This window comes from Gopherus flavomarginatus, chromosome 22 (assembly GCF_025201925.1).
Source record: "Gopherus flavomarginatus isolate rGopFla2 chromosome 22, rGopFla2.mat.asm, whole genome shotgun sequence".
Taxonomy (NCBI): Eukaryota; Metazoa; Chordata; order Testudines; family Testudinidae; genus Gopherus; species Gopherus flavomarginatus.
Window position 1 is genome coordinate 5,214,937 of NC_066638.1, and position 27,836 is coordinate 5,242,772.

General features: G+C 43.0%; 1 protein-coding gene across 4 annotated transcripts in view; it reads left to right on the top strand.

Annotated features, from left to right (window-relative positions):
• CSMD2 (CUB and Sushi multiple domains 2) overlaps positions 1–27,836 on the top strand; it is a 560,963-nt gene that overhangs the window by 324,891 nt on the left and 208,236 nt on the right. For 3 of the 4 annotated variants that reach the window (XR_007770925.1, XM_050932578.1, XM_050932579.1), the window contains exons 12-13: positions 210–322; positions 17,387–17,569. The exons of the other annotated variant lie outside the window; for it this stretch is intronic. Coding sequence is in view for 2 of the 3 variants with exons in the window: in XM_050932578.1 (XP_050788535.1) it covers positions 210–322; positions 17,387–17,569 (296 nt within the window). In the remaining variant the exon portion in view is untranslated. The remainder of the gene's footprint in view (positions 1–209; positions 323–17,386; positions 17,570–27,836) is intronic. 4 annotated transcript variants of the gene reach the window in all.

Sequence of the window (27,836 nt, forward strand, 5' to 3'; positions counted from 1 at the left end):
CTGCCTACTCTAAGCCTGGATCCTGGAAGATGTGTCAATATTTTACTTTTAGAAGCACTAAAATTTGCTCATTTAGGTTTTTTTTTTCAAGTGAGATTTGATACATTGGTGCAAGTTATTGTCTACCCCACAGAAAAGGGATATGTGGTCTTTGAAACGGACAGCAAGCCAAATATCCCTGTAGGGGAAATAAGCATTTTTTTTGACAGTTTGACAGGTACGACGGTTCCTGATCTGATTGTCAGCACAAATCACCAGATGTGGCTCCTCTTCCAGACAGACAGCGTCCGCAACTTACTAGGATTCAAAGCAACCTATGAAGGTAATCTAAGTTCAGTTCTTGGCGTTTGCTTGCCTCAGAAGAAGCAGGGATGTGGTCTCGTGTGGATCTTGTCATCTCAGGACATGTAATCCCGCTGCAGTTTTGACAGCTCCATGGTGGGCATTGCACTTGGAGGATTCTGACTCAGAGCTTTTGAATATTTATTTTTAAAGCACCTTAGAGTGTGATACATTCCTGACACCAGGTGCTAGTGGGCTGTGATCTGGGCTTTGAATGACTGACTCTGTACAGGGAGCATGGCGTATTTGAATATGTTAACATGCTTCATATTACAAAGGGAGACGTACCGAGAAAATGGAAAATGTATGACAGACTAAATTCCAAATAAGCAGGAGATTATCCTGTGAGTCATAGCTGTCACGTATCTTGTCTTGCAAGCTGTAAGAGTTCTGAGGGCTTTTCTCTTTAATGATCTTATGCAGCATAATTCAGTACTGGGAAAATATTGGCTTCCTTTTTGTAATTTTAGTTCTTGTTTTCTTTGAAGATTCTATTTTTGTTGCCTTGTTTTTTGTTTTTTTTTCACATCTGTATAACATGGATGTCAAACAGTAATTTTTTTACAAGGAAATTGAAAAGTTTAGGGTTTTTTAAAACAATGTCAAAGAATATCAGCTATAAACAAAAAAAGTGGAGGAAGGAGATTCGCAGATTCCTACAGGTGCTAAGCCCCTGCAGCCCTCTTTGAAATAGGGATTTGGTCCAATATGAATAGAAAACATTTCATAATATTTTGTTTCCATGTAAATGGTCATGGTAGGTTTTCTTGAGCATTTCCCATGCTTTGATGGGAGTGCAAATGCTATAGCAGTGATCGTGTACATTTCAGAAAACAAGTGGGAGTGAAAATAACCAGCCTTGTTTCCTTGTGTGAAGTGTAAATAATCAATCTCCTCAATAGTGCCTAGTGAATTGTCAGAATAAATGTCTTTAAACTGTAATGATCTAAGCAAGGTGTGAAAAGGTAAGGTAAGAGTGAAGCCTGGGAATTTCAAAGCAGACTATTGAAATTCATTGGGAATTCCCTTAGATTTCTTTAAAAACTCCAGCCTTGAATAAATAAAAATCCAGAATTTTGTATCTTTACAGTAGTCACAAGTGTTTGCATTCTTCTCCCAACTTGTTTGAAGTCAGTTCTTTCCTTTCTTACCTTAAAAACACCTCAGAGATTTTCAAAAGTGCCTGGTTACTTTGACTGCCTCTATTGCTGGGTGCCCAACCTGAGATGGCTTTTCAAGGGGCCTGACCTTTAGAGAGCAGGTGCTAAGCATTTATTGAAAATCAAGCTTTTTAACATCTCAAGTTGAGCACCCAAAATTACTAGTGTCTCTTGCAAACTTTGGCCCTGACATCTCTCTCTAGTAGTCTGATATCCTCAAGAAGTGCAAGGAATGTTAGAGGGTCTATTACAGGACTGGGTGGGGGAGGTTCTGTGGCCTGTGATGTGCAGGAGGTCAGACTAGATGTTCATGATGGTCCCTTTGACCTTAAAGTCTGTGAATCTATGAATGCCACTCCCTGTTCTGGGCATTAGCAGTACAGAACTGCAGATGTGTCAAGGCTGGGACACAGGTGGTAGTAGCTAAACAAATTTCATTTTTACTTTTTCAAAAGCTCTTTTCTCTGTAGACCAGGCATCTTGATTAATCTCTTTCTAAATCCTGTTGGTTAAAACCATTTCAGTTCCCTATTAAACTGGGGCCAACACTAAAATGTGATACCTAAAACCAGACACGAAAACCCGTATCTAGGACCCTAGATACGTGATTTTAAGAGGTGCTGACTGCATGCTGCTGCCATTAACTGCAGTAGCAGTTTTTAAGTGCTTGGAACTTGAAAAACCAGGCTACTTTTATAGTTGATTCACCCACCTTTGAAAATGTTTGCCTAGGAATTTTCAGGGCATGGTGAAATTGTCGTATTGCTTTCAGGCTGAGAGCTGCTTCTGGTAGGATTGCTGATTGTGGTAGTCCAGTTTCGTTTGGGCCTAAAGAAATCTGATGAGGTTCAACAACGACAAGCGCAGAGTCCTAAACTTAGGACGGAAGAATCCCGTGCACTGCTACAGACTAGGGATCGAGTGGCTAGACAGCAGTTCTGCAGAAAAGGACCAGGGGTTACAGTGGATGAGAAGCTGGATGTGAGTCAATGTGCCCTTGTTGCCAAGAAGGTTAACAGTATTTTGGGCTGTATAAGTAGAGGTATTGCCAGCAGATCAAGGGATGTGATCATTCCCCTCTATTAGGCATTGGTGAGGCCTCATCTGGAGTACTGTGTCCAGTTTTGGGCCCTACACTACAAGAAGGATGTGGAAAAATTGGAAAGTGTCCAGCGGAGGGCAACAAAAATTATTAGGGGGCTGGAGCACATGACTTATGAGGAGAGGCAGAGGGAACTGGGAACTGGGATTGTTTAGTCTGCAGAAGAGAAGAGTGAGGGGGGATTTGATAACTGTTTTCAACTACCTGAAAGGAGGTTCCAAAGAGGATGGATCTAGACTGTTCTCAGTGGTAGCAGATGACAGAACAAGGAGTAATGGTCTCAAGTTGCAGTCTGGGAGGTCTAGGTTGTATATTAGGAAAAACTTTTTCACTAGGAGAGTGATGAAGCACTGGAATAGGTTACCTAGGGAGGTGGTGGAATCTCCTTCCTTAGAGGTTTTTAAGGTCAGGTTTGACAAAGCCCTGGCTGGGATGATTTAGTTGGGGATTGGTCCTGCGTTGAGCAGGGAGTTGGACTAGATACCTCCTGAGGTCCCTTCCAACCCTGATATTCTATGATGTATGAGAGCATGAAGGGGCTTGACATACAAGAAAACCTAATAGAGCTAAATATCGGTATGTCTGGCTTGGATGAGCAATGCCTTGGCAGGATGTGGCATGGTGGTTTATGAATATTTACAGGATGTCAACATCATGTTTGCAAAGAGAGGTACAAGGAATAATGTTACTAAGCCAAGCACAGGAAAATAGAGGCTGAACATCAACGTTATAATGGTGAGACCTTAGCCATTGGAATAGCTTCCCAAGAGAAGTGGTACTAGTCCCATTACTTGGGAAATAAAGATCATAAGTATGTATTGTAGAGACCATCCTGCACTGGTAGAGGTGACACTGTCTCATCTAATAGGTCCTTTCTCTCTGAAATTTCATAATGAACCTGTCTTTACTCCTGGGTTCAGTTATTGCCTGTGACCTGCTTAAACGTTACAGATGGCTTGATCCGAAGCAGTGTTGAGCACCTGCTGCTTGACCTCTGGCTGGGCTTAGGGTGATCTTTCTCTCTCAGGATTGGGGCCGCAGTGCTAGTCAGACAGTTCTAATATATTCTGTAACAAACACTGCTGGTGCTTCTCCTCCCCCAGCTCCCTGCATCTTTACCTGGGTGCTCACTCCAGTGGTGAGTCACTTGCCAAGATTTCCCATAGTTTTCGACACTTTGCTACTTCATTTACTCCCCAGAACCTGTGAGAGGAGAAAGGGGAGCACCGTGGCTTTGCAGGAGGAGGTGACAAATGTCCTATCATCAGCATGAGTGCACCTTCCTCTTCAGGATGGAAGAGGCTGCTTGACCAAGATACCCCTGGGCACTAGGAGCCAGGAAGTCCCAGGCTAATGTGCCCCTACAAAGTAGCCAAGAGAGAACCTCATGCCCCTCCCACCTAAGTGAAAGATGCACGTTCTCTATAACTGCACCTCACTTAGAAGAGACTGAAGCCACCGTCCCAGAGCTGTTCATTGTGGCAAGGTTACCTGCTAATAGGTCCTGTTGGCTACTAGCCTGAATTAACCTATTTGAGGTGATTAGCATGGAGGTGTCATCTCTGCCCAAGTGTTAGACAGATGCATGAGTGGAGTTCAAGTTAGTTCCTTACCCCATAGCCAGACTCATCATGTGTGCATCGTAGCCTAAGCTCACTAGATACCAGCGTGACCCTAAAGGCAGAGAGCCTTCCTATGCATGGCCCCTGTCCCAAGCTGTCTCTGAGCTGTAATCCACCCTGGCATGGTTTACAAGTGATGAGCCACTCACTGACTAGTGTCCAGTGTTCCTTTTCTAAACCCTTTGCCTTGTCTTAGGGCAGCAGTTTGCTTTTTGGTCTTGCTGAAAAGCACTGGTGCGTGAGCCGCAGAATGCACCTCTGTCTGGTGTCTCCAAGGCCCGTGCTGGAACCATCCCATAGCTTGGCTTTCTCCTAATCAGTCAGTTGCATGAAATACATTTCATTTTGCAAGTACTTTGAGCCAAACGACAAAGCAAAAAACATCTAAGTAAGAGGCAATTAGTGCTTGGCAAACACAAATGAAATTATACACAACTTGCTAACAAGTTTCATTGCCAGTTTAACAGCCACCCTCTTCCCTAATTGCAAGAAAGAAATCACAGTTAATGGATCCATATAATGTCAAGATGAATAATGTGCCTAATAGGAAGTCGGAGTATTGCTTATGTAGTATGTTTAACTAGCTATATATCCTAGCATACTTCTTGGGTTTAGTGTACCTTTGAAGTGTAACACAACATTTGTTGGCGATGTTCAAATGCCTGTGCTAATCTTACTCCTAAGGATGTATTGAAACATGTGTTTCAGGACTTAGAGAAAGTTGAGTGTAGCAACATGCTGCCAGTGTTTTAAGAAGGAGCTCCCTGAAAAACCAGTCACCTTTCATGTCCTAGGGATAGATGCACCCACAGTGAATCTAGGCTGAATTCAAAGCTGTCTAGTTCAGAGTGTTGGGCCAGATCCTCAGCTGGTGTAAGTTGGTGTAATGCCATTGATTACAATGAAGCTGTGCGAATTTATACCAGCTGGCCTTTCAATAGCAATGGAGACTGTGTATCTGAATCCACTAGACAAGTTTGAACATCGAACCACGGCCTTTTCTTTTCCCCTGGAATCAAAGATGCTCTCTTGGGACCATAACCAAGGATGGCAGCCCTGCTGTTTGTCAGAGAAATGTATATTAAGCTCTGCTTTGCTGGAAAAGTTGTCCTTTGTCTCTGAAAACGATATAGAGCTGATTGATGCCACAGTGCTGTGTTCTATTTGTGAAATGGGATATGGTCTTTTAGAGATATGGTCTTGGATGTCTTCTTCTCCCTCCCTTCCCTCTATCCAGCATAGGGTATTTTGACACTTAGTGCATACTCGTGCACCCCAAAGACAGAGTAATAGCTGCTCAGAAGACTCTTTATGAGCTCCAAAGAGAAATCATCTCTGATAGGGATGCTTTGACGGTAACCACAGGGAAAGTAAACTCCATGAGTAGCAGGAAATCATGTCCCCTTCTGACTCGTCCTTTAATTCTCAAGCAGAGTTCTACCATGTGCTCCTAGGAGCCTGCTCCATGACATCACTGTGTGAGAACTTGGTGTATGAAAGGGCTGCCTGCCTGTTCCAATACCCTTTGAAGGGCTAGACTTCAAACCCCATCTGCAGTGTCCATTAATGGACCTCAGCTGACCATAACTGAACGCTGAAAGCTGAAACAGACTGGCATGAGCTGACACTGCAGAACACAGGGTGAAAATGTGATGCCTCCCTTAGACTGGGAGGAGCCAGGCCCCGAGGCATTTACAGCTACCACTGAAGTTCATTGCAAATGCTCTGTGTGTTGTTGTGCTGGATCAATGGGAGCTTGACCATTGCCTTCAGTGAGAACTGGATCAGGTGCTAACTGAGGGATGGCTTTGGTCCACATACCGTCACTTGGAAGCGGGCTCTTTGCGCTTCATGAAAAGTTAGCAAAGCAGACTTTCTAAGGTCGTTTTAAACTTGTGGTTCAGAGACACGGTGGATGAGCAAACAGAAACTCCCCCCTCCCTTTTTTTTTAAAAAGGTAATTGAAAAGAAGTTTTACTTCCAATTTAGGTGTACCCCTGTGGAGCTGGGAGCAAAAAGACATGCCAGTGAGCTACCAGGAAGTGCATGAGAACCAGAATGTGAAAGTAGGAAAAAGTTAACTGAGGAAACTAAACCCCAGCATTAAGGGTGAGATGGAAGAGAGGCTTATGGGTAAAGCACTCAGCTGGGGTTCACGGCTCAGGGGTCGACTCCCAGCTCTGCCACTCATAACTGTTTGAGGTAAATTCACTGAAGGCACCTAAATAAATTAATATCAGAAGCCCCGTGTCATTGGGACTCGTGCTCCAAAATCCCACCGAGAACCCTTTTGTGCCCCATTTGCCAAATGGAGATGAGAATCATTCCCTACCTGGCAGAGGCGTTGTGAGGATAAATCGCTGTTTGTGAAGTGGTGATGAGGTACATCAAGTGACCATCAAAAACCTCATCATCTTCTTCTCCAAGTCCAAGGCACATTTGGTTGACCTGCCCTTCACTAACATAAAAACATATCAATTTAAAAACAAAACAACCAAAAAACAACAACAAAACCCCACCTAAAACCCTACCAAAACATGGCAGTTCCCTGCAAGTGCTTCTCTGCCTAAGAAGAGGATGAGAGAACAGGTATATGGAGATGCTGGTCACATTGTTCAATGCGTTGCTAGAAGGCAACCAGAAACTGCAGTGAGGAGTGGAGTGTAAGAACCTAGCTAGAATAGAATAGGCACCTAGAAAGAGAGAGGAATGAGATTTTAGAAACTGATTAAGTTTCAATAATTTAAAGTGGTGCTAGAAATAATGCTAAGAATATTGTTAATGAATTCCCTATTGATAGTTCCCAAGTAATCCTGAAACTGTAAATCAAAACTAATAATCTTTTTTTTCCAAAATACATCATTTTGAGTGCCTCAGCCCTTTAATTATTTTTTCTTGCGTCTTTCAAATGTGTGCACACTAATACGACATAATTAATATGGAGCCTGATTGTTCATTGTCTTCCACCTTGTCATGCCACTTACACCAGTGTAAAGTGAGTACAAAACACTCCCACTCTGCTTTGGGAGCATGAGACACTCATTTTGCACTGCTGCAACGGTTTGCTCAAGGTGCAGTGGGGAATCACACTCCTACTACAATAGTGTCACAGTGGGAATTGATGGATGCTTAAAGTTTGTATTCAAAATGTGGCCCTTTTCACATTTTTGAATGGGAGTTGAGCACTCTTGAAAATCTGGCTCATAATGTGAACATGGGACTTTGGAGAGGAAGGATGTTCCAGTGGGTAAGTCACTAACCTGGAAATTCTAGCTTCAGTTCTCTACTCTGCCACAGACTTCTTGTGTGATCTTGGGCAAGTTGTGTAGTCTCTCGGGGCCTCTATTTCCCATCGATAACATGGGATAACAGCTCTGCCCTGTCTCACGGGGGTGTAGTGAGGATGAAAACATTAAAGATTGTGAGGTGATCAGATATAAGTTATGGGGGCTAGATGAATACCTGAGATAGATATCCATATGTACACAGTGCAAATGGCCACCTGACCCAAGAGATGATCAATTTTTCCCCTCATCTCTGACTGTTCTCTTGTACGAATCACACAAATGCATTACGCCTGTATTCAGGGGTCCGGATTATAACAGTCACTCTGGTGGCTGCTATTAACAGGTTTTTGCTGTACAGAGACAGACACCCATTGATCTGTTTTGCATCTCAGCGTCTTTGTTGTGTAAGGAGCTGCCACAGAAACAAGGCCAGCTCCGGGCACCAGGGCAGCAAGCAGATGCTTGGGGCGGCCAAGAGGAAGGGGCGGCACGTCTGGCTCTTCGACGGAAATTCGGCAGTGGGTCCCTCTGGTAGTGAAGGGCCTGCCACTGAAGTGCCACTGATCGCGGGCTCCCTCCCCCGCCTCTTGGGGCTGCAAAAACCCTGGAGTCGGCCCTGCACAGAAACCCAGGGGTCCAAGGGCAGCTTCTGGCTACTTGTTTCTTTGAATTCCACACCAGATCTGCTAGCACAAGCCAGCTCCTGCAGAAGGCCATGCATCATATTGTGAGTTTCTTTTCCTGCACAGTCTCCATTGATTAGATGTGAATATTTGTTTGTTATTGGGTCCTGCATTATAGGAAAGCCCCCAGTCTCCCTGGCATTGAAGTCTGTTTACTTCTTCCCACTCCCCATTTCCATTAAACAAATTGACTCTTGTTATGAAGCAGAAGGGCTAGAGACTGCTGAACCCACACACATTCAGGGTTTTAGCTTATAGTGCCACTGACCTGAGCTGCATTTGGAGTCACCTGGCTCCTATTTACCTTTAAAGACGAGCATAAAAGCTGGAGTGCCCTGATGGATTTTAATGAGTGACAGCCTGCTGGATACAGGTTTTATTTTTGCCCGGGAGCTCTGGCCTAGACAGTGGGTATGAGGGGAGATATAAGGGCAGGGGAGTTTTCTTTTTTTTTGTTTTGTTTCTTCCCCGTGGCATTTTTCCCCCACTTCTGGAACCAACAAAAAAAACCAGGCTTCTTGTAGCCTGTGCATCCTGGATCATGCTGCAGTTCTCTCCAGAGGGCAGCTTCTTTCAGTCGTAACTACTTCTGCCGTCACATCACTGTATAAGAGGTTAGACAGCTGAGGCAATTAACTATTTTGCACCATGCTTAAGCACTCTTTTAAAGGTCTAATTCCCACTACCCATTAAAGATAATGGAAAGGTTCCCATAGGGGCCTGAGATTAGGCTCTAAGAGAACAGTGACCTAAATTTTAGGTACCTCTATTTTTTATAGCAAAACTAGAGATACTGTAGAGGGTGTATGCTTGCCACCCTTGCTCAGAAAATCAGGTCCCTTTTCAGTGTCTCAGGTTGGACCGCTGGATGCTGAAATACCCGAAGTCATTAGTAGCTTTGAAAATCCAGGCTTCCTTTTACCACATTATGTGCCATTATGCAAAATCCTCCCCCCCCCCACCAAGCTACATATGGCCTAGGTAGAGCTAGTTGAGACATTTTCAGTGGAACAGTTTTTTGTTAGAAAGTGGTGTTTCAGCCCAGTTGAAATGTTTTGCAATATGGTGTTGATTTCAATAAAATTGCAAAAAAGTTTTGAAATGGTTCATTTTGACTTTTGCATTTTGTTTAGATGAAGTTGAAATGTTTTCTCATTTCATTTTGTTCAGTCTTTTACCTTATATTATCTTATATATTTTGATTTCTCAAAAGTATGAAAATGAAAAGCGTGAGGTGTGTTTTGTAGTAGTTACTAATTCTAAGAGTGTTAGTAACAACACTACTACAAGTAGTAATTAGTTACAAGTTAGAAGTACCCTCGGGACAGCAGTTCCATTTTGCAACCAGCTCTAGGCACGAAGAAGTGTCCTGGTTTGTTTGCATAATGCTTGCAATGAGGAACACATCTTGTAGAAGGGAAAGGACGTGTGAGCAATAATCTTTCCTTCCACTCCAGTTCTTAAATCTGCCATCTCCCTCCCTTAAATCTCTCCCCCTCTGTGTAGCCATTCGTGCCCGTAGGGTTCATACTGTAATGCAGAAGGAAAGTCTTTCTGCCCAAATAGTAATGAGTGAGAAGTTTTCAGAGACCTGCTAATCAGCTTCTTGGGGAGTGTCTATGTGAACTTCATTCTTTCCCTTCTCTAGGTCAGAAAGAAGCTATTCCTTCCTTTTCTGTGTTTGGCTGCACTTCTCTCTTTTCCCTCTCTCTTTCTGAATATCCCACATTCTATTCATGGCCCGTTTTGACAAGTGATGAGCACCTGACTTCTGTGGCAGGTGGACTTGCTCAGCACCTCGGACAGCAGCCCCGTGGCTGGGTTAGGGTTCCTAGTGCCTTGTGCCTCCCATGCCAGAGCTGAAAATTTGGAGATGGTTACAAAAGAGCAAACAACTTGGGGTGAAATCCTGGCCCTATTGAAGTCCATTGGCAAAACTTCCATTGACTTCAGCAGGGTCAGAATTTCACCCCCGGGGCTTGTACGTCACCTCCCCTGTGCAAACTGACTGTTTTAAAGGGACACCATGTTATTCAGTGGAACATACCCTGAAGTGAGGTGTACATTTCACCGAACAGCCCCAAGGATGTTCAAACCACAACAGCAAGGAACATAGTGAGTGGTTTTAGCACATTCACTCAGAGAAGGAAACTGAAAGAAATAACTCATCTGACATTTTAAAATGGGCATCTTAATTGGATTTCAAAAGCCGTTATCTCCTACCACAGGTATGCTAGTGAGAGTAAATGGTGTCGTGCAGAGGGGGAGAATCAGGCCCGGGTTCTCTGCAGCTTCATTACTTAGGTCCCAATGCAGCAAAGCGCTTGATTTCAAGGGTGCTTGACTCCTTTGCTGAATAATCCTATGACAAAAGTTAAGCTCGTTCTTAAATGCTCAGCTGGATCTGGCCCTTAATCTTTGCAAATTGCTTTCAGAGATGTCTTGATGAAAGATGTTTATATCAGTGCTGCAGTTAATAGGATTTAATGAATCCTAAGATCGTGTTCATATTATGTTAGGATGGGTTGAGGTGTGCATGCAAGAGGCTTTCGTGTATAAGTGTGAGTTGGGAGGAGGAATCAGTAAATGAAGGCATTTGAAGAGGGGTGCCCAACTTTCAGGGTTTGGGGTATAACCCGTGGTGAGCTGGAGCCGGTTCGCACCGGTTCACGCCAACCGGTTGTTAAATTTAGAAGCCGATTTAGAACCAGTTGTTAAAGGGGTGGGCAAACTCCATCCTGTTCGGCCTGCCTGAGCTCCTGGCTGGGGAGGCTTCCCCAGCCTCTTCCCCACCTTCTCCCCCTCTCACAGAGCCGGGCGCCAGTGCTCTGGACTGCTCTTGGGCAGCTCTGCAGCTTCTGCCACTTTGGGGGTGGGGCTGCGAGCTCCAGCGATCCGCACGGCATCCATACACGCTGCCCTGAGCAGCATGGTAAGGGGGCTGGGCCGGGGCTGGGAGGAGGGGTTGGATAAGGGGCAGGGAGCGTTTGGAGGGGGCGGAGGTTCTGGGGGGGGGTCAGGGGATGGGGAATGGGAGGGGTTGGGTAGACATGGGAGTTCCGGGGGTCTGTCAGGGTGGTGGTGGATGAGGTCAGGGCAGTTGGGACAGGAAGCGGGATGAGTTGGGTAGGTGGGGGGTCTCGGGCTTGTATACACTGGGCGGCACTTAATAACTGGTTCCCTCCCAGGTCGGCGGCGGCACTTCAGTGGTGGGTCATTCACTCGCTCCGGGTCTTCGGTGGCGCTGAAGGATCCGCCGCTGAAGTGCCGCCGAAAACCCAGTAGGGAACCGGTTATTAACATTCAGGCAGCTCATCACTGGCTATAACCTGTTACAACAAAAGGGAGGGAGGGGTGGTATGGTGGTTAAAATCCCAGTGTGGTGAGTCAGGAGGGCTGTGTTTCCACCAGGGAGTCATGAGGCCATCTAAACTCACGGCACTCAAACCTTCGCTGCATTGTGTCTCTCTCTTTCTCTGCATGTCTATGTGCATGTACGGACATGCTGCAGAGAGCAGGGATGTGTTTTTCTGTAGTCTGTGGAATATATATTCATAAGTGTTCATTGTGCGGATGTGTGCATTTATTTACTATATGTATAGTGCGTGTGGTATTGGTGTTGGATATAAAGCCTGAGCCACCAAAGAGCTGACCCATTCAATCCCGATGACTGATAAGCAACAATAATGGATTTGTATTTGAAGTAGCAATTCCAGAAGACTCAATAAAACTAAGGCATCCCAGCATCATATAAGTAGAACATCCACCTTTTGTAGCCATTAGTTTTGTTCTTAACTGCTGTGTGGGTTTATTTATTTATTTTACATTATTCCCTGTTAAGCTATGAATAAGTTCTTCCTCTGTATCAGACATTTTCCATTACCAGTTTTTAAAAGGAAGTGGGTCAGCATGGATTGCTTTCTAGGTGCCGTGTATTGTCTGTCAGCTATTTGTAGACATAGTTTTACAAGCTCACAGACTTTCCTAATGGGTCTTTGCAGAACATTTCGAGGAGGGTTTATTGCTAACAAAATCCCTCCCACCTTCCACCTTTGTTTTCTATTCTTTCTAACTGCCTGCTATTGACCTCTATTAACAACTTCAGCACTGAATGTGGTGCAGTCTAAAAATGGAAAAAATATTTCTGATCGTCTGCATGCACGAGGAAACTCAACACAAGGCAGCTTTGGACAGGCTGTTGGTTGTCAGAGCTGTGTGTGGGACCATGTGGGAAAGTCCTACTCATCTGAACTAATGGTGGAAATGAATAGAACTTCTGTAGACGTGTGAGCGTGTTTTTGTAGTAGTTACTCTAAGTACTGTATCATTTGAGAGAATTTGCTCGTTTCTAGAGTTTTTTGGAAACTCCACAAAGCAAGCAGGGAAAGAATTCTCTATTTAGGATGCTTCAAAAAACCTATGGAGAAAGTAAACATTTTCCTTACATTGCATTGGACTTTTCCATATAGTTCAGGCATGATGCTTTGAATGGTGAATTCTGGCCTGTTGCAACAATTCCATGGACACAGGACTCCTGGTTAAAAGCAAAGATAGAACATGGGACTTTCTAACCCAGGAGGCAGACCTTTACTAGCTGTGCTAAACAAGGCTTTTGCCATTAACTGGGGAAGGGTTAAGAGCTCTTCTCCTTCACAGATAATCCAGGTACTAGGAGGTACCTTGATGTCACGCATTTGAGCAGTCCTGATACTCCATCCAGCAGAGATCTGCAATGCTCACGCACACAAGTCAGTACGTTTGGTGGTGGTGTGGGTTTTAAATATTGTACAAATGACCGGTGCCAATTGACCGAGAACTTTGTGTATGAATATGAAAATGCCTTATGACTTTTCCAGCGGAGACCATTGCCCACATTTCTGTTTGGTTGCAATCATTATGTTTTAAAAAAATGCCCTTCCTGTGGATTATTAAAACTGTAAGACTCTTAAAAGTTGAATTTCCTTTTAATAATTCACACTATTGGTCTCCCACTTTGCTCTGTTGGAGAATAGCAATAAACTGGTCAATTTCATTGTTGTATCTAGTCTGTTTCTCTCTGTTTCTCAGCATTTGCAAAGCCTGCAGGGCAATATTTAAATCCAAACAAACTGTTGTCACTGAAAAGCAGAGAAGAAATACACTTCATGAAAACTTTTCTATTATATTAAATTATGTTAGATCATATTTTTGGACCCCATTACCCGATGATGACTTTTTAGTGCATGACATAAAATGCAATAACAGAAACCAGATGCTCCATCGTGGCTTCTGTTGAAAATATATCTAAAGTTGCCTAGAGTCAATATAACAGTAAGAGAAACTTGTTGATATTCAAATCACATCGGAATATTTGATGGATTAATACAAATCTTGGCTTATGTGATTTCCTCTGTAAGGGAAATGTCATAAAAGAAGTTTCCAATTTGGTTTTAGAAATTGAAAACTGGGAGAAAAGACAGTGAGGCTGATCACAGATGATGCAGATAAAAACCAGAGAAAGTGGAAGATGAGATGAATGCAACACAGATTAATAGTGCTGAAGCACTGAAGAAGGCTTTAAAGGAATAAAGTCTCATCACTAACAGCGACAGAGAGGGAAGGAACTCTTTAGAAATGAAACTGTATGAAAGCAGATAGAAAATCGCATACACGATTTTCCCAAAGTCAGAATACAATTAATCTCTTGCTACCTGTACATCTCCACATGAGAAGGTCTCATCTGTCTACTTTAGAACTGCATGGGGGAATTGATGTTGAAATGGAATACGGTAATGCAGAGGGAGAATGTTGACACAAATTTAGCAGTCCAACTTGCATTTTGTAGGTATCTCCCTCTATTGCTATGGAGACTTAGGCCCCTATCATGCAGTTAGCTCTCCAAGGGTGGGACCTTGCAGTGAGGCTCTGCTCAGAACAACCTCCAGGCCTCCTTATTATGACAAGGATTCATGTCATGGTAGTGCCGAAACAGGACTGAGTCCCCAATGTGCAGGGTGCTGTGCGAACATAGAAAAGAGACAATCCCTGCCCTAAAGGACCTACTCATACAATATATGCAGAATGAGAGCTTTAAGAACATAGCGAATACCGCACTAGGTGAGACCAATGGCCCATCCAGCCCTGTATCCGAGAGTGGCCAGTACCAGATGAGTGTAAAACACCCATAATTATGCCAATTATGCAGTAATGTACCCCAGGGGTAATTTGTTCCTAAATCCATGTGTTTGAGGGTTGACTCATGACCTGAAGAATGAAGGTTGATACCAGTAAACGTATTTACCCTGGCTGGGACAATGCAGGTAATATTATTATTATTCATATACATGTCTTGTTGCGGAGAGTTCCATGGGTTAATTATGCACTGCATCAAACCACACAAAATCTATTTCCTTTTATTCTTTCTAAGTGTATTGCCTTTTAAATCATGAGCTGCCCCCTTGCTCTCGTATTATGAGAGGGTGAAAGGGAATACATGATTGCTTTTCTTCTTTATATTTCAGTCACTGTTGAATCATTTGGTTGCAGGGGGTGTCAAGGGATACTTTTGCCTCTAACATAAAGTAAAAAAAAAGAATAAATACAGAGGACAGGATGGATTTATGCTGAGGCGCTGGGACTCAAATCTGGGTTTGAATCCCAGCTCTGCAATTTACTTACTTTCTGTGGCTTGTGTCAAACTAGATGATCATAAAAACTATGAAGTCAGACTAAGTGGGTTCCATTCCTTATTGGATATACTGTGGCATTTTATGGTTCTATGATGCAGTAAGGAAAACAAACATATTGGGGTTGAAAGACTTCAATGAAAGTGAAACCTGGCCTCAGCAGGCTGTGGCTATGGATGTGGTGGCTGTGGATCAAGATGTGAATATGGAACCTGTTGGACCAGAGCACGCTCAAGTTTTCTTGTTTAAAACCGGGGAGAGACACGTTGGGAGTTGTCTGAGATCAAAGAATCCAAAGTTGTGATGTGGAATATAGAAGAGGATCTTTCCAAGTTAACCCCGTATTTTCCTTTTGTCATCATTAGCTGGGGAGTGGAGAAAGCAGAGAGACAGACCCCATCTCACTGAACACTTTACTAAAGTAGACTTGCGGAGCTTTTCTTGTACTGTCATTACAAGATGCCTTTCCTGAAGAATTAAAGGTGTGCTGTGCGTTCGTATCTTCATGAAGGAGTGTCACTAGTTGCTTCAGGAGACGGGATTTATTCTCAAATTTCCAGAACTACCATTTGGTTGAACTAGGGTGACCAGATGTCCCGATTTTATAGGGACAGTCCTGATATTTGGGGCTTTTTCTTCTATAGGCTCCTATTACCCCCCACTCCCTATCCCGATTTTTCACACTTTCTGTCTGGTCACCCTAGGTTGAACTGTACCATCTGTGACCTGAGACTTTGCTCCTTTATTAGCTCAGATCAGAAAATGGAGTAAAAACTATATAGTTGGGAATGGTAAATGGGTTGCAGAGCTTTACAACTCCCAGGTCACTGTTTTGAAATAAGCAAGGGCGATCACTTATTGCCCTCTGTTTGTTAGGCTCTGTGAAATGGGCTGCCAGCTCAGTCCATCTGCTGATTGAACTGATGGCCTTCCATATAATAAAACCACCCACACAGTTGGCACTGTTGTTAGTTTCAAGATAAAGGCAGAGGATTGAATCTGCTGTGTGTAGGGAGTGTCACAGCGACCGAGTCCCTTTAAAGGATTTTAGGATCTGCCTCATCTGTGACTATTTTATCTTCCTGATCATAGGACTGAGAGTTCAGCAAGGGAATTCCTAGTGTCTGGGAGGGACACTTCTCACAGGTGAAGCTAAGTTCACACTCTCTTAAAGGGGCCAGCTCACCCTGTGACACACTGCTATAGGAGTTCCCTGCAGATGCATGAAGTCCAGGTGCATCTGGATGGAAGCTTGTCCTGTTTCAACCAGTGCTCTGTGAATTTAGGATTCCAGTATCCAGGATAGTGAATCTGTAGCAATTAAGACCCTCAACTTAGGGCCACAGTCTGCTTTACTCATCAGAGCACCTCACCTCATTCCCATGGGGCTACCGTAGAACTTCAGAGTCACAAATGAAACGTTTGTAACTCTGAACAAAAGGTGATGGTTGATCTCTCAACTGAACGTTGACTTAATACAGCTTTGAACCTTGACTATGCGGAAGAAAAATGCTGCTTTCCCTTTATTTTGTTGTTTGTTTGCATTTCATACAGTGCCGTGCTGTACTTGCTTGCTTATTTATTTATTTATTGGTCTCTGCTGCTGTCTGATTGCGTCCTTCCGGTTCCAAAGGAGGTGTGCGATTGACCAGTCAGTTTGTCACTGGTGTTCATAACTCGGAGTTCTACTGTATTTGATAAGGCCAAGACTCTCAAAGGCAACTCCCATTGCCTGAGCCTTACACTCAGTGTTAGTGTGGCAGAATCTAGCTTTTGCGAAGTAAATGAATATCTTCAGGCTAATGTGGATTTAAAAAAAAATAGATGTTTTTATTTACTCCTGAGATCAAATTTTTTTTTCTTTCGTAAAGAGGATTTTAAAATTGTTCGTTGTATTTCAATGGCCAGGTTCGTTAATCAGATACCCTCCCTCCCCAAAGGTTTCACAGTAGCTGTGTGTCCACTTCTCATGCCACTCGGAATAAATGTTCAGCTGCATGGGAAATCAGTACAACAATAAATCTCTCTTTCCCTGTATTACTTTCGTATTTAGAAAGGCAGTCGGAAATAGGTCAGTTACAAGGATGGATGGAAAGGGATTAGCAATTCAGATCAATCAACCAGGAAAACCATCACCATGCCTGTAAATACAGCTGTTTAAAATAATGACTTGCTTTAGTTGATGTCCCAACACTGATACATGTACCACTCACCCAGTCAGTATAACATGCTGCCCCGGTGTAGTGTTAGCTGGGACATAGCTAGGGGACCATAAGGCTGCTGGTGCATTAGCTAATAGGGGTGGGTCTTTTAATTCCAGCTATAGAGGCTCAGGCACTGAGATACAGAGACTCCAAGTTCAATCCCCCATGCCAGCGACCCACCTAGGGGTGTGGTGTTATGTAAGGGTAATACACACCTTAGCTGTTGATAGCATGTAAGCAAGAGCATAATACAAACATTACAACAAAGTTTCCAGTTGCCAGAACCTTTTTTCCCCCCACTTTTGTTTTATTTTCTTTCAGAAATTGACCAGGGGAGTTGCGGCGATCCTGGGATACCAGCCTACGGCAAGAGAGAAGGCTCAACATTTCGCCACGGGGACACTTTGAAGTTTGAATGCCAGCCTGCCTTTGAGTTGAAGGGACAGAAAACAATTACCTGCCAAAAGAGTAGCCAGTGGTCCGCTCAGAAACCAATCTGTGTTTGTAAGTCAGTGAGGAGACTGCTTTAAAGTGTTTGCAATGTCCAGTGAAGTAACTACGTAGACAATACATTTGTGCACTGGATTTAGTACCTAGAATGCAGAAAATACTGGAGATAGAGAGATGGAAGCCAAAGTGCAAAATATGGATTGAGATTTCAACTACCCCAATGTTCAAGAGTGTCTGAATCTGAGAATTTGGTTCTGTCCATTACAGGGGAAAGGGGACAGCCTCTAAATTTGGATCTGGCTTCAGATTCCAATCTCTCCTCCCAACGTTTTTTTTATGGTATTTAGTTTCAGGATTTGGGTTCAGGTTCACATCTTAGAGAAAGTGGAATCTTCCATACTGGTAAAACCCCATTAAATTAGATTCAATTTTTGGCCATTTAATTCTCCTTTGTAACGTGACAGCTCTCAGGTCCCCTACCTCCAAATCTCAACTTTAAATTTCTTGTCTTAAATCTCAGCAGAAATAGGGCTTGATGCTCCCAGCAGTGACTTGAGGGGAGGTTTTCAGAGGCGTAAGTTAGGTGCCCAATTCTTTCTGGCTTTCGGTAGTCCTGACTGCCCTTGGAAAATCTCCCCTTTAACTGATAGTATTAATTAAGCACAATACAATTATAAATTATCAGAACCATCACCAAAAAGGAAACTGTTAACAAGGCTTACAAAAGTATTTACTTTGTTTTGTTCCCCAGCTGAGGGTGAGTGAACTCATTGTGTCTAATATTTTACCCACTTGAGCACTCTAAGGTCTGAATGTTCAGCTTTGAGGAGACGAGAAGGGAAAGTCAGTGAAACAACAGGATGATAAAGTGGAGCTGAGAGTGAATAACAGATACAGAGGAACGGCTAGTGTGGGGAAGTGTGTGCCAAGAGGAGACAGAAGAAATGTTCCTAAAATGATACACTGTGTGTATATTTATTATAATACAATAAATACACACATGCATCCTGTCCAAGGTACTCACTTGTAGTTTACGTAGGTTTCTTCTGTACCAAAGACATTGCAAAGCCTAGAAAAACAAATATATTATTTGAAAATTGAATTACCCTTGCTACAAGGGGCAATACGTAGAGGCAACTGTGGAAGAACAACATTTGCAAATAAGTAAACTTGCTTTTAAATTATAGGGTAAATGTTTCACATGCTTTGAACAAGTTTTGCAGAATCTCTATGCAACTTGCACAATTTGTGAAAGCCCTTGGTGTCCACAAGATTTGCCCATTGCTAAATGCCATGCACTTTTGCACTGCGTGGCTTTGTCCAAAAGCAAACACACCCTGAAACGTTTGAGGAAAATAGTCCCCCTTGTATTGTCCTCCTGATCAAAATGGAAAGTGCTAGAATTCTCACGACACAGCCCTTTTTTGTAAGACTCTCCAATCCAGTTTTTTTCTACCCCAAACTATCCAATATTTGGGAATTTTTAACAAAACCTTCAGCTGTTCCTGAGATTTCCCCTGACGGACAATTGATAAATGCCTATTGTTCACATCTTGGATACCTGGAGCGACACAGCTCCATCAAAATGTTAGCACGGTTGAAATTTCCCCAACTTCAGTCCAATAAAGGTGTGGAATTTTCACCTACTCTGTCCATAGATATGGAATGGGCAGTGGGCATCATACCAAAGCCCATATTGCTCGGGGCAGGGGAAGAGAAGCATGATCACTAAAGAGCCATGAATCCACCAGTTAAAGCCATGCAACATCTTCCACCCCCTGTGGTCCAGCTGTGGATATTTACTAATCAAAAAGGCAAAATGTACAGATAGTGCAAAGAAATTTTGCCCATCCTCCTCCTGCTGCTCTTGTGTTTGGTTACTCTAGACACCATCACATGAATGCGTGTCAGCAGAGATGACACAGTAGAATGGCACAAGAACGTAACTCAGCATAAAATCTGTATCTGTACCTGTACTGGGCATTAGGTGGAAAAACATGGTAACCTGATTCATATGCTGCTAGTTGGAATATGCAAACAATTCAGTGGCTCCAATTCTAGCTGCAAACGCATGACAAATGCAGAAGGAGATTAAAGCAGCATCTGCTGGCCTGGTCAATGATTTATTTCCATGTTGTATGTATCTCAGAGAACTCATGGCCTGAACTTCCAGTGATGAGGCCACACAAAATCATCATGCACCTGCCTTATTGTGAGGAGTTCCTGAATCCACCATTGTCTTTGTCTTCATGATAAAAGATCTTCCATCTTTATCCTTGTGGTTGTCGTCATACCCCTTAACCATTCATGCTATGTACATGGGGCCCTTGGGAATCTTCAGCAGACTGTCCCATGCATGCACCATACTTCCCACTTAGAAACAAAGTATGTCTGGCCTTGAGTGCATATAGGTTCCCTCTGACTGGCTGAACTGACTGGAAATGGTTCTTTTAGCTCACTGTGTTTCTGTAGCTGAAAGGGGTGAGTTCAGTTATCCATCCACATGTTTGCTATTAGCTGATGATGAAGGTCTCTGCTGCACTCAGCCATGATCATTATTAGATGTGGAAGACCTCTCTCCCCACTTCGCAGTGTCTCTTAGACCTCAGACCAGCTTCATGGTTGCAGTTATTCATCCTGACATGCGTTTTGAAAGCTACCATTTGTAAAATCATTCCAGGGTCAGTACCGTTTTCACAAGCAGGGGTGATCCAGATTTCATAGCACAATAGAACCAAGATCATTACTTCGGTATCAAGTTGTGGTTGTCCTTCAGGAACTTAAAGATATTGAAAACAGGGTGAGGAGGTGTCTAAGGGGTAAAATTAGTACCTCAGACATGCAGTTGTGTTAATTATTTTAGTAGGTGCCGTATCCGGGTGTATTGGTGGGATCTGATATGAATACGAGGCAATAATCAAACTGTAGTTACCTGTGAATGAATAGAAAAGCAGGTTTAAGAATGGGGAAATAGCCACATGGTAACAGAACTTGCATAGGGAGCAGACTGGTTGTTCATATACCACAGTGATGACCCTGGTATAATGTATGGCCAGATTGACTAGAATGCCCCATTCCATTGCATCACGTGTCCATATTGCTACTTAAATGCACACATCTGTATTATGAAAAATAAGGCGTTTTGTAATTCTTACCTGATTTTAGATGGGCTGTTGCAACCCTAGGCCCTGATTCAAAACAGACTTTGTGACCAGGCCTTGCATTTAAAGTGTAGAGTTTACAATGTGTGAGTTACAGAGCTAAAGAAAAGGGAAGGACTGGCGTCCCTGGCTAGAGCCAGCTCATGTCTAAGAGATTCTGAAAACTTCCTCTGCACGGGTCTATTCTGTCCTTCTAATCGTGGGTTCCCCACACTGTCCTGTTAAAGCACCCAAACCTTGACCAGCCATGCCCGATGGTCTTAATCCTGTGCTATGAGCAAGTGAGTCAATTGCGCCAAATGTGTGATCATTTTATGTTGTGGATAATTATGGAATAAGCTGTCACTGCCAGGCGATACCTTTTGACACCAAATCCCGGTGAATGTGGGTGATGGTTTTGCCTTCCACTCCCCCTCTTCCATTACTTGTGCTGGTGAGTGTCTCAGGAGAATTATTTCTTAAATGGAATCATTTTCTGGCACGTTAGTTCAATGTCTTCACACTAATGGAGCTGTAGTTTGCTGGACCCGTCAAGCACTGTACAGGTAAAGAGAGTGTGAGTGTGTGTGTGTGTGTGTGTGTGTGTGTGTGTGTGTGTGTGTATACATATATGTGCATGTGCCTGTAAATGATTATGATCATGGATGTGTAAAGAGGACATGGAGGCAACATTTATGGTTTTACATTGAAGTTCTGCTACAATTGCCTTATAGGTTATGTGTGGAACCTAATGAAGAGTGGTGATTTTGTTGGAGGATCCATATTTTCGGGCCTGTTTGAGCTACTGTGGGGTGAGCCAGAAGGCTTGGGTCTGTGTCCTGATACAAACTTCTGCAAAGTTTCCATCTGGGGTTTTAGTTCAGGCTCATCCCTGGTTTCTGGTGGTTTTTGCTTTATTATTATTAGTTATTTTATTTTTTTTAATTAATTAGTATTGTGGTAGCACTTAACGCCTCTGTCATGGACCAAGCCCACATTGTGCTAGGCATTGTACAAACCCAGAACGCAGGACAGCTCCTAGCCCCAGAGAGTTTAACAAGTGACATTATAGTCACTTTTTTCCCCCCCTTAGTTGTAGTCCATGTGGTGCACTCCCCCTGTTCCTTTCGTTTCCGGTTTAAAAGAATCTACTACATGCCTGTGAAAACTTTTTTTTGTTTGTTTAATGGTGAAAGTTTCTGCCATCTCTAGTTGTGATGTGCTGGTTTTCAGCACAACTTCACACGGTTGTGTTATGGGTCTGGGTGATTGTGATGTGGCATGGTGCTTTGCGTTGTGACAGTGTGTGTGTGTCAAACTGCAAACTTGCAAGTTCCCGTGCCCTGGAACTGACTGGAAAGGAGACTTGGGGTCATCATACTGTGTGGTTAGAAATGCTTTTTTCCACCCAACCTTAGTTTCCTATTCACTGCTTGAAACCTCCCTCCAGTCTGTATCTGATTGCTTTGACACATATGACCTGTAAAATGGGCACTTACCTGAAACTGGAGCCTGTTCAGTAGATGTCTTAGAACTGGCGATTTGTGACCTGAACCTGTTATAAACTAGCATGGAGTGAATCAGTGGCGCCTGTTGCTACTTGTGGCAATTTTGAATTTGTCCCACAAAAGCACCAGCCATTGTGTGTGCAATTAGCAGCTTGGCTCCTCGCTCCTCGCCTGAACTCCCATTCAGTTATACAGCACTAAAGTTTTCTTTTTGTTCTTCAATAATCCTTACAGCCCATCTGTGCACCTGATGTTTTATGCCTCACATATAATTTTTCTCCTCTTTAGTGGTAATTACTCTTCCTGTTAATCTCATATTGGCTTTTTATATCTGCTGAATAATCCTAACTCCCCACTGCAAATGGTGTGTTTTCTAAATTAAATCTGAGTGGCTAACCTTTTGCATTCGCTTCCTGATACTTACATATAGGATTATGAGCTGGTAATACAAACTGTGATAGACGTTTTCCCAGCACGGTACTGAACAGCGCCATGTAATTTTGTATAACTTGACAAATTTTAAATTTTAGCTCTAAATTAACCTGTTAATTAGTTTTTCTTTCTTTCACTGCCCATGATTCACGGCAGCAAATGGAACCACTCTAACAAAAAACAATTTTTGAGTTTTAAATAAGTGGCAATAAGAGGGAAAAAATCTTCTCTGTATTTATTTATTTTAAATTATGGAAATCTGTTTTGAGACCGGGGAACCCAGACAGCCAGATTCCAGAAGGCAATAGTAATCTGTTGAATTTGCTTGTGGTAAGCTTTGTCAAAAGCAGGGTAGGTCTGGCAGAGGTAGGAACTGCAGTTCTAGTCTAAGTACAGAGAGGCCATTTTTGTGTGTACAAATTTTCAAAATCTCAACAAAGCTTTTTTCACCCAACATTTAAAATTTGTTTCACAGAAAACATTTACTATCCCCCCCAAGTCATAGAGTTGTTCATTTAAAATGTATAAAATAAAATAGTACTATTTTTTTAAAAGTTATCCATGTTTGACCCACTCTAGTTCTAATAAAGAAAAGGTAAATAGCCACCTGTTTAGTTACTTGAGAAGAAAGGCAGTTTCCCTAACTTGACCCAGCCTGGAGAGAAATAGTTGGATAAAATAAATAACCTGAACTTTTCTCCTGAATGAAAGATAAAAAAATTGACCTGAATCTTAGCAAAGGGAGAAATGTTCAGACTGGGGTTGGGGCAAAACCATAAAATTGGCTCTGGATTCCAATTTTCTAAACGTCTGTGTGTGTTTGCTCTGGGCTTTTGGCCTGAGTCCAGCTGTAGGTCAGATAAGTACCATGGGGTAGTTAGTAGATGGTATTTTGTGCATCTGAGAATTTATACAGTCCAACTTGGACTCTAAGGCCTTTCTACACACAGATTTTGTACCAGCCTGACTGTTTTGGGGAGGGGTGTGATGCGGAAATAGTTAGACGAGTACAAAGTTAAGTGTGGATGTGGTTATACTAATATTAAAAAGCTCAGGTTTGAATAGCTTATTCCCTTTGCTGTACAGGAATAAGTTATTGTGGTATAAACGCTTTTATGACAGCATATTTCCACATTAGGATAACTGTAGTGTTCTAACTATTCCAGTTCAGTTAAAGCAGTACAACATTTGTGGGTAGACTAGAAGACCTGAGAGCAAAACTGAGAGGTAGTGTGTAATTAGACTCGATGCGGGTACTTTACATTCTCTAGACCTATTTACTCCCACTTGCTGATGTGCAGTCTGAGAGGGGCCAGCGCCAGCTTCTAAAGAGGATCATGCAGAAAACCATGCAAAGGGCAGCTACAGATGGGGGGTATTTTCTTCCTGTCCCTGCCACTCATTAGTGGCTGACTTATGCTGTGAAGCAGAGGGAATCACATTCCTTCCAAAACTCTTGGTAAATTTCAGATAATTATTCAAGATGTGTGGGGTTGTTCAAATCTCCAGAAGTTGGATCTTTATAGGCACTGGGGGTTTTCTCATTTTAACAGTCATGGAACAGTGCGTTTCCTTCCTCCAATGGGAATTGTTCCAATGCACTCCTTGTAATGTTCCCTCTTTATCTTCTTTTTCATCTGTGCAGTGCTGATTGAATATGATGTGTACAGTGTATATTGATCTGCAGGCTGCTCCACCCCTCTGTTACTAAGGGGTGAGACTATTCTTCTAGGTTATATCTGTTGTGGATGTTAGTTGCTCATCTGTTTGTAGGCTCAGTTTGTTTAGTGGCTTTTGGGTGAGTAATAGGACATTTGTCATTTGTTGCTTTGGTGCTGGTTTACCTGGTGCCTTTTTTGCCTTGTGTGCTCAGGAAAGGTGCTGGAATGAGATTCCTAGATCTGCTTTGATCCACCAAACAAATAGAGGATGGGTGCTGGCAAGGCAAGTACCTCCTCTCTGATTGCTATGGGCCATCAAGGTGACTTTTGGCTTCATGCCATCAGCAGAGTCGGCCATGAATGAGGCTAGTTATTGCTGAGTGATGACGTGAGTGTGCGTGCGCGCGCGATAGGAACATGTGTCTGCGACGACCCTTTAATAACTTTTGGTTACTGGTGGCCAGAGTCAGGTTCAAAGAGGTTAATTATTGGTGAAATGCTCTGAATCTTCTGACGGCTCCTAAGCCATTTGGGCCATTGTTTCTTGGATTACTCTGATCTCTGTGTATATGTGGAATTTGTAGCTGTTTTTAACAACCTTCTTTCACAGATGCAGCCATGTAAGAGCATCCTGTTCTTAAAATTAAGTTGCTGTTCTGCATCCAAAGACTTCATTCTGCATTATGGCCCCAATTCATCAAAGCACTTCAGCTCTGAGATTTAGGCCCTTGCTTAAGTGCCATGATGAATAGAGATTAATTTATCCATGTGCTTAAGTACTTTGCTGAATTGGGGTTTATTGTCCGATGATTCACTCCCCATCCAGTTCTTATTGTGATCCACAGGGATATTTCCATTTCCCCCATCTATGGCTCGAGAGGATGTACCTGCTCTGTTGCTGACTGGTGGGCCAGTCCCTTCCAATAGAGCTTTATGTAGAAGGGTGCTTGTTTTGTGTTTGTGTGTGGATGTATGGTGTCCATCCAGCAGGGAAGTCACAGGACATCCAATACCATTCCACTCCCTTCAGTTGTTGTATCTCTCTTAGCATCTATACAGAGTTATCTTCAGTATGCACAGTTCAGGTGGGAACCATGCTTGTTGTTTCTGTAGCAGATATCTTTAGTTTGGGATAGAACTTCAAGTGACCTTCAAAGACTGTCCAGGTCTGTCTTTGCCCAGCAGTGGAATTTTGTGGACCCATAACAACATTTTTGGGGCTTGGACAGTTTTTTCAAATACTTCTTTAATGTCTCCAGACAGGCAACAGACCTTGCATGGAAGTTCTTAAGCTCAACAGACACTGTGCTGGGTTTCTCTTAGTCAGAATGAGAACCTGAGCTCCTGAATTCTTGACTCTCAGTTTAACTAGAAGACTGGCAAGTATGGGGTTCCAATAGTGGATCTTGCCTGTTAGGATAGCTTGACTCAAAGCCTCCATTACTATGTTGTGGTGTTGTTAGCCTTGTTGCTGCACATTCTGATTGTCAGAGGTGCTGACCAACTACCGGCTGGCTGCTCAATGCCTTTGAGAGTCAGGTCTCCAGGGCCTTAAGATCCATTTCCTGGGCTGAATTCTGCTCTCGTCTACACTGGTCTGGAGTAACGATTCTGGCTGGTTTACACTGGTGCATCTGAGCCTCCCTGGCCTGAGGCTTTTTCTTTATTCCTGATGGTGCTGCTTATTTGCTGCGTATGTCTCTCTGTGTACCTGGGTTGGGTGGGATCTTTGCTAGTGGCTCATCTGTTTTTTTTTTGTTTTGTTTTTTTTTACCTTTACACTTTTTCTCTTCTCCCCCAGAGGAAAGGAAATGTCCAGTGCGTCACATGCCTGTGTTTAATCTGGACCACGGAGTGGTTTTCTCGTGTCTCTTGCATTTGTTTGCCTGTCCTAATTTTACGGTGTATTTTAACCTAATATTTTATTTTTGCTGTTGTTGTAGCTTGAGGAGATTATTTTTCTTTTCATTGATTTCTTTACTATGCAGAGTGCCAGAGGCAGGGGGCTGCAATCTCTTGAGATTCTTCTTGTTCTCATTATTTAACATTTATATTGCAGTACCTCAGAGTTTTGCTAAGTAAAGGGACACTCTCAGTTTGCATGTCTGTTAATATACATGGCCTCACTTGAGGCCAGCCTGTGTCTCAAACAGTATCTGGTTGCTTTATCCCAGGAGCAGATCAGGAAGAAGATTGTGACTCTCAGTCACAGTCTGAATCCCTTTTTCCCGCCCCCCCCCCCACTGCTGTATCCTATGTCAGCCCAATACCTGGCACAGCAGAGGTCTTCCAGCATGCCCAGTCCACCTCTGCCCACTCCTACCAAGCTCTGCATGGCCTGTCCCCTCCCGCTCCACACACACACAAACTCACACGCACTCTACTACCTACAATGGAGGTAGCCAATAGTGGGCCATAGTCTAACCCCTGGTATAACTCAGCGTTGCTCCATTTACATCCATTTCCTTCTGCTGCTGGTTGCATGGATCAGCAGAGCACAATGTTATAGGTCCTACATTATTATTAATTATTTATTGGTATTACTGTAGCACAGGGGTCGGCAACCTTTCAGGAGTGCTGTGCCGAGTCTTCATTTATTCACTCTGATTTAAGGTTTCATGTGCCAGTCATACATTTTAATGTTTTTAGAAGGTCTCTTTCTCTAAGTCTATAATATATAACTAAACTATTGTTGTATGTAAAGTAAATAAGGTTTTTAAAATGTTGAAGAAAATTCATTTAAAATTAAATTAAAATGGAGAGCCCCCCAGGCTGGTGGCCAGGACCCGGGCAGTGTGAGTGCCACTGAAAATCAGCTCGCGTGCCACCTTCGGCACGTGTGCCATATTTTGCTATCCCTGCTGTAGCACCTAGGAGCCCTAGTCATCGACCAGGACCCCATCGTGCTAGGTTCTATACAAACCCAAAACAAAAAGATGGTCTTATTTGGATTTATAGGACCACATAGGAGTCACCTATCTCATACTTCCACAGTAGTGATTCCTATATTGTTCAGTGAGTGGACGTAGTTTTTTTTAATAGACAGATGTTCCCAGACACCTTAGAATAGGGTTTAGTTGTCAAAAAGACTTGACAGCATTCCTTTTAATAAAGATTCCTACATACACTAAATCCTTGGTAGATGCTGCCACTTGTTTCTTTTCTTTTTAATCTAGCTGCCCATTCTCTTTGTTATCAGGAGCAGGAAATGGCTTGTAGCTCTTAGTCTCAGTAATGCCCGGTAATGTGCATTTTATTTGATTTGAGACCATTAGGTATTGAAGAAAAAGGAAGCTCGTACTAGGGGGAGGGCAAACGTCAGACCGAATAATTGTATAAATGCCAGCCCAAAGCCATCATCCGAGTTTATAGCCGCGTGCCAGGAATTAACGTGAAAAGAGTATTAAATGGTAGCTTTTAATAAATGTATATCAGGCGATGTGGGGGCGGAGAAAGGAGCAAGGAAGATGTATGTAAAGCGTAACCATCATCAGGTAGGTATCAATTAGATAGTAGCATTACAGTTCAGAACGAATGGACCCTGTCAGCTAAAATACAGCCTATATTGAAAACAGTCACC